General features: G+C 45.1%; 2 protein-coding genes across 2 annotated transcripts in view; both read right to left on the bottom strand.

Moving 5' to 3' along the window:
- The window catches only part of LOC109930448 (acyl-coenzyme A thioesterase 1-like), a 28,060-nt gene extending 23,177 nt beyond the window's left edge, over positions 1-4,883 (bottom strand). The window contains exon 1 of the mRNA XM_048599837.1: positions 4,777-4,883. The gene's annotated coding sequence lies outside the window, so the exon portion shown is untranslated. The remainder of the gene's footprint in view (positions 1-4,776) is intronic.
- On the bottom strand, positions 676-8,106 carry LOC109930455 (acyl-coenzyme A thioesterase 1-like). The gene is made up of 3 exons (XM_020529936.2): positions 7,254-8,106; positions 4,777-4,979; positions 676-1,433 (listed from the first exon to the last, which is right to left on the bottom strand). Exons 1-3 carry the CDS (start codon positions 8,014-8,016, stop codon positions 864-866), a joined length of 1,536 nt encoding a protein of 511 aa, XP_020385525.2. The 5' UTR covers positions 8,017-8,106; the 3' UTR covers positions 676-863.
- Positions 8,107-16,401: the final 8,295 nt, after the last annotated feature.

Below are 16,401 nucleotides of genomic sequence, written 5' to 3'. Positions count from 1 at the left end.
AGCCAATTTTCCATCCATGTCAATGTTACCCCCATACATTGTACCTTTATATTCAATAAAACCTTTCATGTGACTCCTTAATAATGCCTTCTGGAAACCTAAGTGCAGCACATCTGCCAGTTTCCCTTTATCTGGAGCATGTTATTTCTTGAAAGAACCACAATAAATTGGTTAGACATGACTTTCTTGTCACAAAACCATGTTGACTCTGCCAGATTACCTTAATTTTTTTTAAAAGTGCCGTGCTGTAATATCTTTAAAAATTGCTTCTTTTTCTCCTATGACAGATATTAAGCTAGTTAACCTGTCCCTGCTTCCCATTTCCCTCCCTTTTATATTTCCTATCTTCCGATCTAATGGTACATATCCCAATTCTAGGGAATTTTGAAATATTAGAATCAATGCATCAATTATCTCACTAGTCACTTCCCTTAAGGCCATAGGATGAAGCCTATCAGTACTCAGGTACTTGTCAGCTCCAGCTTCAACAATTTGTTCAAATTACTTCCTTGGTGACTAAGTTTCCTGTGATCTTCCATTACTTCTATTTTCCAATTTTCAGCTTTTGCTGGAATGTTACCTGAACCCTTTGTAGTGAAGACTAATGAAAAATGCAAAATAGTTTCAGTGCAAATGTGAACTACTCAATAAGGAAGAAATATTTTGACACTGTGGCATTATTAAATTAAAGTTTAATTTTTCCACCCCCACCCAAAAAATAGAGATATTGGTGGTCGGAAATACAAATTCAGGAAGTCTTGGATTGTCTTCCTTACATATAAATTACTATGCAGTTTATGACAATATATTATACTAAATAACATGCATTAAATAAAGATGAATCTTGTTAAATCTAAATCACTTCAACCTAGATGTAAACGTAGGAAGTCTTGAATTTTTTCCCAAGCATCTTGTTGAGCAAAGCAGTGTTTTAATGCCTCTCCCCCTAACAGCACTGGAAGTCCATACAACCGATCAATCTTGACAGGACGAAATGGAGAACAAGGAGGTTCAATACAGTGCCCAGCTCCTGGATAACTAAGCAGTTTATAGTTGTCCTTGCCATTTTTTTTCAGTCTTTTTATCGCCTCATCAGCAAACTGTTTGCTGTTCCAGATCTTGTCACTTTCTCCTACCACAAACAAGATGTGTCCTTCAGCTTTTTCCAATGGGATGATGCTGCCTTCGTTTGTGCTGGGGTTTTCAAGTGTTTTGGATATATCTAGAATTCCTGAGTCCAAAACAACGATACGATCTACATCATAACTCAAGCTGGGGAGATGTATACCTTTATAATGCAAGTGAGTTATAGTGTTTGCGTGGCAGCCAGAAATACAAACGGATGCTACAACTTGTGGTAAAAATGTGACCATTGATAGAGCCAAATCTCCTCCTTTTGAAGACCCGATTACTCCAACACCTGGTCCCTTCACCTACAAAAATTCAAAATCTATTATTGCAACATACGTTAAGTCTAAATAATTCTTGTGTATGTTCCTTCAGTATTCATGTAAAAAAAAAATCTATTAAAAAAATCTATTTATTTGTAACACTGACAGTGAAATGTGTGTTAAGAAACGATACAGCAAATATTAGCTTCATTTCAATTTCAATATTAGAAATCATAAAAGTAACCTTCAAAAATGATGTACTTTAACAGAATTGAAGAACATATCATGAAAAGGAACATTCAATCAAGAAGCAATTTATTTTCCTTGGGCCACCATCATTTAGGATAAGAATATGACTGCACACCATGATATAACAATGTTGTGGTGACAAGGTGACCCAGTGTGTTTGTTGACTAAGCAACAGACCTGAAAAATACATTTGAATATCATCAAGGAACAATAGTGAGAACAACATATTGAAAAAGAGGAGATAAGCAACAATTAATGGGAGGGAGAAGCCAACAAAGATGAAGAGAAAACTGAAATTCAAACCCACACATAATAATGTATTGTTTGATTGTGGATAAACCAAGTCCAGCAATCTCTTTTCAGGTTTTTTTAAAAAGGTGTAATAATCCAAAATAAAAACATTACCATTAAGACATTGTGATATGTTGACTGATGAAGCGTTACCAGATTACTTGTCAACATTTTTAAAATATTTAGTGCAATTATCTGTTTCTTACTGAAAACTTGTTAAACTTGAATACCATCTTTTGAAATCCCAGCTCAAAATAGTTTTGACAAGTGAAATCTTATCCTTAATTCAAATATAATCAGGCTAAAGAAGCTAATTGTCCTGCGAGGCCCAACCTCACTTTCCTGGAAAAGAAAATTATCTGGGTCTCGGGTTCCAAATTCTCTCCTTCGCTGAAAGCTTCTTACCAGCTTACACAATTTGTTTCCAAGTCTATTTCAGCATAGCGGACTGCCATATTAAAATGCTGACGTAAGTTCCAAATAGTTCATTAACTGTGAAGTGTTTTGGGATCTCTTATGTTTATAAAAGGCATTCTACTAAAGCAAGTTATTTTCTTTATATCAGGCTCAAAAGTCCAGGTCCAAAAAACAAGGCGGCAAGTGACTCCCCCATAAAAATATTGACTGGGTGTGTGACGTAATCCATGATGATTGGGAATCTCAAACATTCCTGGTGTATTCATATTTTTACCCGTTGGAAAAGAATTAAGATGTGAATGACTTGTTCTTGGTGGCAGCAGCAGTTGCCCAAAGTGGTGGTGGACTGACAATCACCTCAATAATTAAACAATTGTGGGGCTCCCACACAGCACTTTAAGCTCCATGAAAGCATTTCACCAGCAGAGCAAACAGCTGGCCAACTCCGAATTTGAATCTTCCTGGCTGCAGGAGTCCTTTATTCTGACTGACAGCACACTAGCTTGACTTCTTATATTAGGAATTCCTGAGTTTTGGACTGGGAATGAGGGTAAAATTGCTGAATGGCTGTTTGCGATGCGGAGTGATGCCAAAAGTGTGGGTTCAATTGCCGCACCAGCTGAGGTTACCATGAAGGAATCTCCAACTTCTCTCTTCGACTGAGGCATAGTGACCCTTAGGTTAAACCACCACCAGTCATCTCTCTCTAATGAGACAGCAGCCCTATTGTCCTGTGGGACCACTGCTACTTGAACCTTTTAATGCAAAGTGGGAGACACTTGTCCCAGACAACAACCTGCACTAATACAAGCTTACAAATATGCATATAGATAATGAAAAGCATCCTTATCCTTCACAGAGAAGAAATCAGACAAAAATTGATGTTAGGTCAGTGAAGGTATTATTAAGTAGGTAAGATGGTAAGCTTTAAAAAGTCTTTCAATGAAGGCGAGTGAGGTGGAGAAGCTGCTAGGAGAGAACTCAGAATGAGAGACACAAACAGCTGAAGACGTGACCGCCAATGATAGGGAAATAGGAGGGAGACGTGCAAGAGATTGGAGTCATTAGAATGCAAAATTGCTGCTGTCAAATTAGGGAGAGAAAAAGGGAATCAGGTGCAATGGATTCAGTGGTTGACGACAAGGCAGAGATGTGAATGGAGCAGTAGTTTAAAGCGGGGGTATGTTGAGGAGTTTTGAAATGGAGGGAAGTAGCGAGGGAAAGACAGAAGCATTTTCAATGGAGTTAGATTGGGAAGGGACAGGAATGGATGTTATTTAGGCAGTGTTTCTGAGGGATTTGGCTCAAGACAGCAAGCGGTTATTTAGATAGATGATTTCAGAAAGGGTATTGAATGAGGCAGAAGAATAACTGAAGAAAAGTACAGAACTTGGCTAAGAAGGTCTCCATGAGAAGGCTGGCACAATGAGAAAGGATTTGCATTTATATGGCACTTTCCCAACTACAGAACATCCCAAAGTATTTTACAGACAATGAAGTAGTTTTACCATGTTGCAACGCAAGAAATATGGTAGCAATTTGTGCACAGGTGCTCCCACAAACAGCAAAATGATAATGACCAGTTAATCTGTTTTTATGATGTGTTTCAGAACGGAGTACAGATTCCCTACAGTGTAGAAAGAGGCCATTCGATCCATTCAGTCTGCACTGACCCTCTGAAGAGCATCCCACTCAGAATCAGCTCCCTTTCCTAACCCCGCAAGTCCGTATTTACCATGGCTAACCCAACTAACCTGCACATCCCTGGACACCACAGACAATTTAGCATGGCCAATCCACCTAACCTTTGGACTGTGAGAGGAAACCAGCGGAAACCAATGCATACGGGGTGGGATCATGCAAACTTCACACAGACAGTCACCCTGTCTGGAAGTGAACTTGGGTCCCTGGTGCTGTGAGGCAGCAGTGCTAACTACTGAGCTGTCTTTGCTAACCATTGAGCCACTTCGCTGAATTGATTAAATACTGACAATAATACCAAAACAGAAATTGCTGGAGAAGTTCATTCGATCTGACAGCATCTGTGTAGAGAAAGCATCCAGTGTCTCGTCAGAGTTCTTCTTCAAAACAGATCTATGGATCTTTAACCTATTCACCTGGAGGCAGATGAGTCACAGATTTAACACATCCAAAAGACAGCACCTCTGACAAAGTGTTTCCTCAACTTGTAGAGTGGTATCAGCCTTGAATTTTGTGCTCAAGTCCTGGAGTCAAATTTGAATCCACTAGTCAGAGGTAAAAATGCCACCGGCCAAAGGGCAGCTGACACTGGTAGTAACAAGATATCTAAAGTAAAACATACCCCATAATAAGTGTATCTCAATAATTTCATTGATAAACATTATAACTGCAAATACATTGTTCCACAGCAAGTTAAATCTCTGGGCTTCCATCGTATAGAACTCACCTTTGGATGTTTCTTTAGATAATTTACAGCTTCTTCAAAGTATTCTAAATGAAAATCGGTCATGGCCATTGGTAGATCTTCAAAACCAAAGTAAGGGAGAGCAAGAGTAGCAAAGCCTCGGCTTGCAAGGAGACATGCTCGGAACTCAATCAGACCTCCTTCATCTCCAAAAAGATCTATCACTCCAGGAAAGGGGCCATCCCCTTAAGAAACAGAATAAATAAAACATAAACCACTGTTAATAAACATAGGGAAATGTTTTTAAAAATGGGTTGAGAATGTTGTATCACAGTGAAAACGGCCAAGGTCTTTTCTATAAGCTGTCTCAATTATGTTAGAAGCTATAATTTTGGTAATTTTGCAATCTGTTTTATGACCCAATCTGACCTTACCACTAGGTCAGAAAGCATGGTTTAAGACCCACCGGCTCCAGAGGTGTGTCACAATGTGTCTCAACAGGTTGATTAAAAACATCAACAATCTGTGCATTGCACACAACATACAACATAGAAGTAGGCAATTTGGCTCAACTTGTCTATGTTTATGCTCCACATGTACTTTCTTCTATCCAGCTTCACTTCAGCATAACTTCCCACTCCTTTCTCCCTTAGGTAAATATTTAGTTTCCCTTAGAAGTATCTACTTCTTTTGCCTCAGAACTACTTGTGATAGCAAATCCACATTCTTGCCACACGGAGTAATTTCTTCTGAATTCCCTATTGGATTTATTGGTGACTATTTTGCATTTCTGCCCCTTAATTTTACAGTCTCCCATAAGTGGACATGCTGTCTTCTCCTGTGCATCTTATCAAACAGCCTTGCAATTTTCAGGACATCTATTAGGTCACCTCTCTGCTTTCACTTTCTAAAGGGATAGAAAAAGACTAAATCTGTTCAGTGAGAGAGATAGTAGGAACTGCAGATGCTGGAGAATCCGAGACAACAAGGTGCAGGGCTGGATGAACACAGCAGGCCAAGCAGCATCATAGGAGCAGAGAGGCTGACGTTTCGGGCCTAGACCCTTCATCAGAAAAATCTGTTCAGTGTTGCCCTAACTTTTCAGTTCTGGTAACACACTGTAAATCAGATTTTAAAAAGGAAAATAACCATAAGGTTAGCAATGCTCATTGTTATTCGTAATGTGGAGGTGCCAGTATTGGACTGGGGCAGACAAAGTCAGAAGTCACACAACAGGTTATAGTCCAATAAATTTATTTGAAATCACAAACTTTCGGAGCTCTGCTTCACCTGACGAAGGAGCAGTGCTCCGAAAGTTTGTGATTTCAAATAAATTTATTGGACTATAACCTGGTGCTGTGTGACTTCTGACATTGGTATTTATGCACACTTTAGATAGCAATTTCCAGTATGTGGACTTAAACAGAAGTCGTTATTTGAGATGTGCTGTCTGCTGTACACTCCATCTGGTTCCCCATTCAAATGTACTGAATGACGTTAAGTTCTAATACAGCTTTCCTTCTGCAGCTGAAGAATATGCTTGCCACAAATAGAGGTATGTGAAGTCATTTCAGTTCAACTATGTCTTAATAATGATCAAGCAATCTGGCACTGAAAACTAAATTTAATAAGTATGGAGTACATTATAAGGTTCAACTAACTGTTTGTGTTTTTTGCAATTTTAAACATGGACAGTAATAGATTTGCATCGTAATACTTTCAAGAATGTTATGAATTGATTAAATTTGCCTCAAATCAAATCAAACTTGCATTTCTGTAGCATTTTACATGATGAATAGATGTCTCAAAGCACTTCAAAACCAATCAAGTGTTATGTGAAGTATAGTTTACAACGTAGGAGACATGCAGCTCAGCAAACTCGCACAGACATCCAAACATGACAGTCAGATAACAACCAGGCAACCTATATTTTGTAAAACAAAAACAAAAAATGCTTGAGAAACTCAGCCGGTCTGGCAGCGTCTGTGAAGAGAGGAACAGTTTATGAAATTGATTGGTACTAGCCAGGCTCTCCCTGCTCCTTTTGTAAAAAGAGCACCATAGGATCTTTCACAGCTATCAGAACACACAGAAGGGGGCCTCAGTTTAATTCCTCATCAGGAAAACTGTACTTTGTCAGCGTGGAGCTGGAGGAACACAGCAGGAAAATTCTTACTAACTCTGTACCAGGTCAGCGGAGCTCTCTTTCAGCCCTGTTTCCGATGGTCCAGTTGTAGCAGTGCAGTTCCAACCATGGTTTACTGGAACCTAGGGTCTGAGTATCTCTGCTGCAGAATTTTAAGGCCATTTCAAAACTACCAATATGTTGTTTTTTCCCCAAAATACATTGGTCCTGCACTGAATAAAATTCATTCGTTGGCTTCTTATTCATTACTGGTTTATTACGGTGGGAAGGGAGTTTGACAGACTTTCTTCACCAAAAGAGTTCATGCACTGATGATAAGTACATGCGGACCCCTACAGAGAATGATGCAAGAGCGGAGACACCCCGCGCTCACCTGGGGGGATAAAAATGCTGCCCCTAATATTGCCTTCCCTGAGCCTGATGCGGCGCAGTCCGGGTTTGCTGTACCACCTCTCGAACTTCTGGTTGGCCAGGGCAGGCCCGGGGATGTTGTTCTTGCCGGTGTGACCCGAGTGGACACGCAGGTCCACGACCATGGGGCTGCCGATCAGGTGGGCCTGGCTGAGCTTCTGGTAGGGCCACTCCATAGGGGCGGGGGCCAGAGTCCACAGGAGGCCCATGGGCGCCAGCCCTTTGTAGTCACCGCCCAGCGACGGCGACTGGCCCACGTCCACGCGCCCGTCGCCGTCCGCCCGGTACTGGCCGCAAGACAGGAACATCTCCCCTTGCTCGGTCAGTACCTGGGCCCGCAGGGTGACCGCCTGCTCTGGGCCTAGCCCCTCCACCTCGATGGCCAGCGGCTCGTCCGCCAGGCTCTTCAGCGGCTTCACCGTCAGCTTGACCGGCCCGCCGCTCAGGCTCCTGACGCCGAACCGGCATCGGCCTCCGGTCACGGCCCTCACCGCCGCCCGACCGGCCCTCAACAAGCACAGAGATGACGAAGGCGCCGACGGCGGCATCATCATCATCATCATCATGGCGGCGGCCGCTACCTTCCGAAACCACCACCACCACCACCACCAATAACAACAACCTCCTCCCCCCACCCACACCAACACAAACACCGCCACCCCCTTCAACGCAGTGAGCCGCTCCAGTCGGCAGAGCAGAACGGACGGGGGTGGGGGGGGAACCATTCTCCACGGGCGGGGGGAGACGGACTGAGGCGATGCGACCTCCTACCCTCCCTCGACCTCTTCATCTCCAACTGCCGTCGAGACATCAATCGCCTCAACCTCTCCACCCCTCTCACCCACTCCAACCTCTCCCCCGCAGAACGTGCAGCCCTCCGCTCCAATCCCAACCTCACCATAAAACCCGCGGACAAGGGAGGCGCAGTTGTAGTATGGCGCACTGACCTCTACTTCGCCGAGGCCAGACGCCAACTCTCCGACACCACCTCCTACCGCCCCCTTGATCATGACCCCACCCCTGAGCACCAAACCATCATCTCCCAAACCATCCACAACCTCATCACCTCCGGTGACCTCCCATCCACGGGCTCCAACCTCACCGTTCCCCAACCTCGCACTGCCCGCTTCTATCTCCTTCCCAAAATCCACAAACCTGAATGCCCTGGTCGACCCATTGTCTCCGCCTGCTCTTGCCCCACCGAACTCGTCTCCACCTATGTAGACTCCATTTTCTCCCCCTTGGTCCAGGAACTCCCTACCTATGTCCGTGACACCACCCACGCCCTCCACCTCCTCCAGAACTTCCAATTCCCCGGTCCCCAACATCTCATCTTTACCATGGACGTCCAGTCCCTCTACACCTGCATTCCCCATGCAGATGGCCTTAAGGCCCTCCGCTTCTTCCTGTCCCGCAGGCCCGACCAGTCCCCCTCCACTGATACCCTCATCCGCTTAGCCGAACTCGTCCTCACACTCAACAACTTCCCTTTCAATTCCTCCCACTTCCTACAGACAAAGGGGGTAGGGCATGGGTACCCGCATGGGCCCAAGCTACGCCTGCCTCTTTGTAGGTTACGTGGAACAATCCCTCTTCCGTACCTACACCGGCCCTAAACCCCACCTCTTCCTCCGTTACATTGATGACTGTATCGGCGCCGCCTCGTGCTCCCACGAGGAGCTCGAACAGTTCATCCACTTCACTAACACCTTCCACCCCAACCTTAAGTTTACCTGGACCATCTCTAACACCTCTCTCCCTTTCCTGGACCTCTCTGTCTCCATATCGGGCAACCACCTAGAAACCGATATTCATTTCAAGCCCACCGACTCCCACAGCTACCTAGAATACTCCTCCTCCCACCCACCTTCCTGCAAAAATGCTATCCCCTATTCCCAATTCCTTCGCCTCCGCCGCATCTGCTCCCAGGATGAGGCATTCCACTCCCGTACATCTCAGTTGTCCTCGTTTTTCAAGGACCGTAACTTCCCCCCCTCGGTGGTCGAGAACGCCCTCAACCGTGTCTCCCACATCTCCCGCACCTCATACCTCACACCCCGTCCACGCAATAAGAACCAAAAAAGAATCCCCCTCGTCCTCACGTACCACCCCACCAACCTCCGGATCCAACGCATCATCCTCCGACACTTCCGCCATCTGCAATCTGACCCCACCACCAAAGACATCTTTCCCTCCCCACCCTTATCTGCTTTCCGGAGGGACAACTCTCTCCGTGACTCCCTTGTCCGCTCCACACTCCCCTCCAGCTCCACCACACCCGGCACTTTTCCCTGCAACCGCAGGAAGTGCTACACCTGCCCCCATACCTCCTCCCTCACCCCCATCCCAGGCCCCAAGAAGACTTTCCACATCAAGCAGATGTTCACCTGCACATCTGCCAATGTGGTATACTGCATCCGCTGTACCCGGTGTGGCTTCCTCTACATCGGGGAAACCAAGCGGAGGCTCGGGGACCGCTTTGCAGAACACCTACGCTCGGTTCGCAATAAACAACTGCACCTCCCAGTCGCGAACCATTTCAACTCCCCCTCCCATTCCTCAGACGACATGTCCATCCTGGGCCTCCTGCAGTGCCACAACGATGCCACCCGAAGGTTGCAGGAACAGCAACTCATATTCCGCTTGGGAACCCTGCAGCCCAATGGTATCAATGTGGATTTCACAAGTTTCAAAATCTCCCCTCCCTCTACCACATCCCAAAACCAGTCCAGCTCGTCCCTGCCTCCCTAACCTGTTCTTCCTCCCACCTATCCCCTCCTCCCACCTCAAGCGCACCTCCATCTCCTACCGACCAACCTCATCCTGCCCACTTGACCTGTCCGTCCTCCCTGGACTGACCTATCCCCTTCCTAACTCCCTACCTACACTCACCTTTACTGGCTCCATCCCCGCCTCTTCGACCTGTTTGTTTCCTCTCCACCTATCCTCTCCTCTATCCCTCTTCTATCCGCCTCCCACTCTCTCCCTATTTATTTCAGAACCCCCTCCCCCTCCCCCTTTTCTGATGAAGGGTCGAGGCCCGAAACGTCAGCCTCTCTGCTCCTATGATGCTGCTTGGCCTGCTGTGTTCATCCAGCCCTGCACCTTGTTGTCTGTGAGGGGATGAGGAGACTGGTTAGGGTTGGGGAAAGGGAGATTGGGGGCTGAGGGGTGAATGTGGAGGCAAAGGGAGATTGGGGACCAAGGGGCTGAGGGGTGAATGTGGAGGCAAAGGGAGATTGGGGGCTGAGGGGTCAATGTGGAGGGGAAGAGAGATTGGGGGCCAAGAGGCAGAGGGGTGAATGTGGAGGGGAGGGGAGATTGGGGGCTGAGGGGTGAATGTGGAGGGAAAGGGGGATTGGGGACCAAGGGGCTGAAGGGTGAATGTGGAGGGAAAGGGAGTTTGGGGGCCAAGGGGTGAATGTGGAGGGGAAGGGAGATTGGGGACAAGGGGCAGAGGGGTGAATGTGGAGGGGAAGGGAGATTGGGGATCAAGGGGCTGAGGGGTGAATGTGGAGCGGAGGTGGGGGGGAGATTGGGGACCAGGGGGCGGGGGGGGGGGGGAGGGGGGGTGGGGGGGGGGGAGGTGAGTGTGGGGGGGGGGGGAAGGGGGGGGGGGGGGAGATTGGGGGCTAAGGGGCTGAGACAGGCAATGTTGGGAAGGGGATTGAAGGAGGTGAACTTGGGTGGAGGGGAGTAAGAGGGGGATTATGATGTGAGAGAATTGAAGGGGGCGTTTTGGAGATATTCAGGAAGAGAGAATTGAGAGTGAGGGATGAGGGGAGGGAAATGTGGAGGCAGAGAATTGGAGGAGGAGAATGGGGGGAGGGGATTGATGTGAGAGGAGTGAGTTGGCAGGGAATTCTGAATTCTGGAGAGGATTGAGTTGAGGATGGGATTTTGGAGGGAAAGATTTAAGATGAGAGAGGGAATTGGGGAGGGAAAGGATTGATATTGGGGAGTGCGTTGAATGGGGAGAGATGATTGAGGAAATTGGGGAGGGGAATGTTTACTAGGCTGATTCCAGGGATGTCCGGTCATACGTATGAGGAAAGATTGACTAGGCTGGGATTGTTTTCACTGGAGTTCGGACGAATGAGGGGGATCTCATGGAGACTTATAAAATTCTAACAGGACTGGGCAGGGTAGATGCAGGAAGGATGTTCCCGATGGTGGGTGTGCCCAGAACCAGGGGTCACAGTATGAGGATTTGGGGTAGACGATTTAGGATGGAGATAAGGAGACGTCTCTTCACCCAAAGAGTGGTGAGCTTGTGGAATTTGTTACTACAAGAAGTTGATTCCAAAACATTTGAATGTATTCAAGAGGTGACTAGATATAGCACTTGGGTCGAATGGGATCAAAGGTTATGGGGAGAAAGCAGGATTAGGCTATTGATATGGATGATCAGCCATGATTGTGCTGAATGGTGGAGCAGGCTCGAAGGGCTGAATGGCCTCTTCCTATCTTCTGTGTTTCTATGGAAGTGGGTAGGGAGAAGGGATTGAATGGTACAAGCCTGGATGTGTGGGCAGATTGAATAGGAGTGTCCCGAGGAGGGTGGGTAATATTGATTGGCATTTATTTTGTTACTTTTTCCATTGACATTTTGGGGTTTACTTGCAACTTGAAAATATTTTAACTTCAATTCCCAACTGTGTGTTATTGCTAAGAGGAAAAATAATAATGCACAAGTAGCTCGGATGTAGAACATGTGACTCACAGCTATTGATAATCGAGTTTACAGCAAGTAGTGTGACAGATTGCTAGGGGGTGGGGGGAGTGGCTCTCTCTCAGGTAAATTGCACTGTCCACACCTCCTTCCCCATGTTTCTCCAGCTTTGCCTTCCATTTGGAGAACCAAGGTCTTTTGCATTAATGAAGTCTTGCTGCCTTCAAACTAAGCTGAAAATGAAACAGATGATCGCCCCTGACCTGGCTTTCACCTCCCAGGTGCCTATGATCATATAGCAGGTTTCAGGGTTGTGCCCAATTTGCTCTTGGAGAAAGTTCTGACTGCACTTTGTTATCACAACGGTTGCTGAATCTCTGTAATAAATCTGTCTGTTAGTCCTGTAATAGATCTTGAAATAAACAGAAACTACTGGGCCATTGGGGTATGGGGAAGCACAAAATGATAACATAGTAAGCAATGGTAGTTTATCTTTGATGGTGCAAAGGCAGTGTTGTGACTATGAAAAGCCTCAGGCAAGATTTGAAGGAGAACACAACATGTATGTACATGGAAACCCCTGGAGTCAAAATCACTCTTAAAAAATGATGCTGACAAGTACAAGAATTGTGGATTAGTTGGATCAGTTGTTTAAAGTTGATATTGAAATGGCTGCAAAAGCTGCAAGGTTGTGGAAAGGTCATGAGGTGCCATTCTCATGCAAAAGAAAATGTGCTAAATGGGAAAGTCCCGAGGTACAGCCAAAAGCTAAGCAGGGAAGAAAGGAAAAACACAGCTGCATCAGCGTATGGAGCATCAAAATTATAGATCTGCTGTACGTTGACAGCATTCATAAAAGAAACAACATCAAACTCATGATCACAAAGAAAACCTAGCACAAACTAGACATCCTATCTGAATTTCAGCTTTTTAAACAAAGGATTAAGCTTTGCATTTTAGCTTTAGCCTTCACAGAATCAGATAACTGACTGGTGGAATGAAAAAAAGGCCTTAAGAAAGTTTCTGAAGTAGGATCCTGATGAAGAGTAATACCTGAAACATTGACTTCTCCTTTCCTGCAGATGCTGCCTGGATTGCTGTGTTCTCCCAGCCCCTGTTTGTTTACCTCGGATTCTAGCATCTGCAGTTTTTTTTTGTCTGTGAAGTAGGATTGCTGGACACTAAATGGTAACTCTGTTTTCTCTCCACAGATGCTGCCAGACACTTTTAATTCTTTCCCCTCTCACCTTAAACCTATGCTCTCTCATTTTGGACTCCCCAACCCCCAGGAAAAGACCTTGTCCGTTTACCCTATCCACGCCCCTCATGATTTAATAAACCTCTATAAGGTTACCCCTCTGCCTCCGACACTACAGAGAAGATAGCCATTGTGTATTCAGCCTCTCCCTATAGCTTAAAACCTCCAACCCTGACGACATCTTTTCTGACCTCTTTCAAGTTTCACAACATCCATCCTGTAGCAGGGAGGCCAGAGTTGCAAGCAGTATTCCAATAGTGGCTTAACCAATGTCCTGTATAGCTGCAACTTGACCTCCCAACTCCTCTGCTCAATGTACTTCTTCACTATCCTATCTAACTGGGACTCCATTTTCAAGGAACTAAGAACTAACACTCCAAGGTCTCTTTGTTCAGCAACACTCGCAGGACCCTACCATTAAGCGTATACAAGTCCTATCCCGATTTACCTTTCCAAAATGCAGCACCTCGCGTTTATCTAAATTAAATTCCATCTGCCAATTCTTGGCCCATTGGCCCATCTGATCAAGATCCTGTCACTACACCTCCAATTTTCGTGTAATCTGCAAAATTACTAATCATACCTCCTATGTTCACATCCAAATCATTTATATAAATGACAAAAAGCAGTGGACCCAGCTCTAATCCATATGACGTACTGCTGGTCACAGGCCTCCAGTTTGAAAAGCAACCCGCTACCTCCACCCCATCTTCTGTCTCCTACCTTCAAGCCAGTTCTGTATTGAAATAGCTAGTCCTCCCTCTATTCCATGTGATCTAACCTTGCTAACTAGTGTACCATGAGGAACCTTGTTGAATGCCTTCCTGAAGTCCATATAGATCAAGTTCACCACCCAGCCCTCATCAATCCTTTGTTACTCCTTCAAAAAACTCAATCAAATTCATGAGATAGTAGGAACTGCAGATGCTGGAGAATCCGAAACAACAAGGTGCAGGGCTGGATGAACACAGCAGGCCAAGCAGCATCTGCTCCTATGATGCTGCTTGGCCTGCTGTGTTCATCCAGCCTGCACCTTGTTGTATCAAATTCATGAAACAGGATTTCTCGCACACAAAGCCATGTTTACTGTCCCCAATCAGAACTTGCTTTTTCAAACACATGTAAATCCTGTTCCTCAGGATTCCCTCCAACAACTTGCCCACCATCGATGTCAGGCTCTCCAGTCTATAGTTCCCTGGCTTTTCCTTACTACCTTTTAAAAATCGTGTCATCACGTTAGCCAGTCTTCCAGAACCTCACCTGTGGCTATCGATGATACAACTATCTTAGCAAGTGGACCAGCAATCACTTCCCTAGTTTCCCACAGAGTTCTAAGGTATACCTGATCAGGTCCTGGGGTTTTATGCATTTTAAGATGTCCAGCACCACCTCCTCTTAATACGGACATTTTTCAAGATGTCACTATTTATTTCTACACATTCTCCATCTTCCCTATCCTTCTCTCATGCAAAATACACGTTTAGTATCTCCCCCATCTCCTACGGTTCCAAACATAGGTGGCCTTGCTGATCTTTAAGGGGCCCTATTCTCTCCCTAGTTACCCTTTTGTCCTCAATGTATTTGTAGAATCCCTTTGGATTCTCCTTAATCCTATTTGCCAAAGCTATGTCATGTCCCCTTTTTGCCCTCCTGATTTCCCTCTTAAGTATACTCTTACTGCCTTTATACTCTTCTACGGAGAGTAACTATACCTGAAACATATGCTTCCTTCTTATTCTTGAACAAAACCTCAATTTCTCTAGTCATCCAGCATTTTCTACACCTGCCAGCCTGCCCTTCACCCTAAAAGGAACATTCTGTCCTGGACTTGTGTTTTCTCACTTTTAAAGTCTTCCCATTTTCTAGCCAACCCTTTAGCTGCGAACATCCACCCCCAATTAACTTTTGAAAGTTCTTGCCTAGTACCCTCTAAATTGGCCTTCCTCCAATTTAGAACTTTAAATTTTGGATCTGGTCTATCCTTTTCCATAATTATTTTAAAACTAATACCTTCGAGCCAGTTTAAAACTAATACAATTATGGTCACTGGCCCCAAAGTGCTCTACATTGACACTTCAATCACCTGCTCTGCCTTATTTCCCAAGAGTCGGTCAAGTTTTACACCTTCTTTAGTAGGTACATCCACATACTGAACAGAAAATTTTCTTCTACACACTCTACAAATTCCTCTCTATTCAAGCCCGTAACACTTTCAAACATATGTTCGAAAGTTCAAATCCCCTACCATAACCACCCTATTATTCTTACAAATTTGTTTCTCAATTTCCTGCTGACTATTGGGTGCCCATAGTACAATACCAATAAGATCTTCAACTCTGTGGCATAATTTCAAAATTGGTAATGGTACAAAATCTGAAAGCATTGCAAGTTGTAAGGAAGCTTGTATAGAACCTCAGGGGTTAGTGGGATGGGTGGATTGATGGCAGACAGAGGTTTGATGCAGTGAAAGGTGATTTAATTTCATTTTAAAAAGGGAGAGTGGAAAATAAAAGGTACAACTGTAAAATGGGCACAACAGCAGAGGGTCCTGGGTTTATATGCTTATCACATTAAGTGTGGCAGGACAGGTTGACAGATCAGTTAATAAAGCTGATAGTGTCCTAGGCTTTATTAATGAGGGCATAGAGTGTAACAGCATTTTGCAGGTTGTTTTCGAACTTGTGCAGAGTTTGCACATTCTCCCTGTGTCTGCATGGGGTTCCTCTGGGTGCCCCAGTTTCCTCCCACAGTCCAAAGATGTGCAGGCTAGGTGGATTCGCCATGCTAAATTGCCCATAGTGTTCAGGGATGTGTAGATTAGGTGGGTTATAGGGGATGGGTCTGGGTGAGATGCTCTGAGGATCTGTGTGGACTTGTTGGGCCAAATGAACTGTTTCCACATGGTAGGGATTCTATGATGAATCTAAGATTATGTAAGATACTGGCCTCAGCGTTTAGGAAGGAGATGAAAAAATTGAAGAGCACACAGAAGAGATTTATGAGAATATTTTCAAGGGGTAGGAACTTCTGTTATGAAGGTAGGCTGGACAGTTATAACTGTTATTGTTGGAGGATATGGCTAAGAGACATGATAGAGGGATTGAAAATCACAAGGAATCTGAACAGAGTGCATTTGGAGAAACTATTCCCAATGCGGAAAGGATCAAGAACACAGACACA

Source organism: Rhincodon typus, chromosome 8 (genome assembly GCF_021869965.1).
Source record: "Rhincodon typus isolate 14 chromosome 8, sRhiTyp1.1, whole genome shotgun sequence".
NCBI lineage: Eukaryota > Metazoa > Chordata > Chondrichthyes > Orectolobiformes > Rhincodontidae > Rhincodon > Rhincodon typus.
Note: the sequence above shows the minus strand (reverse complement) of the source record. Positions and strands in the feature narration are given on the sequence as shown.

Coding starts and splice junctions, on each gene's coding strand:
- LOC109930455 (XM_020529936.2), bottom strand. CDS start 8,016: ATGGTTCCCCCCCCACCCCCGTCCGTTCTGCTCTGCCGACTGGAGCGG. Junction 4,980..7,253: donor CAGCATTTTTATCCCCCCAG/GTGAGCGCGGGG, acceptor CTGTTTCTTAAG/GGGATGGCCCCTTTCCTGGA. Junction 1,434..4,776: donor ATCTAAAGAAACATCCAAAG/GTGAGTTCTATA, acceptor GAATTTTTGTAG/GTGAAGGGACCAGGTGTTGG.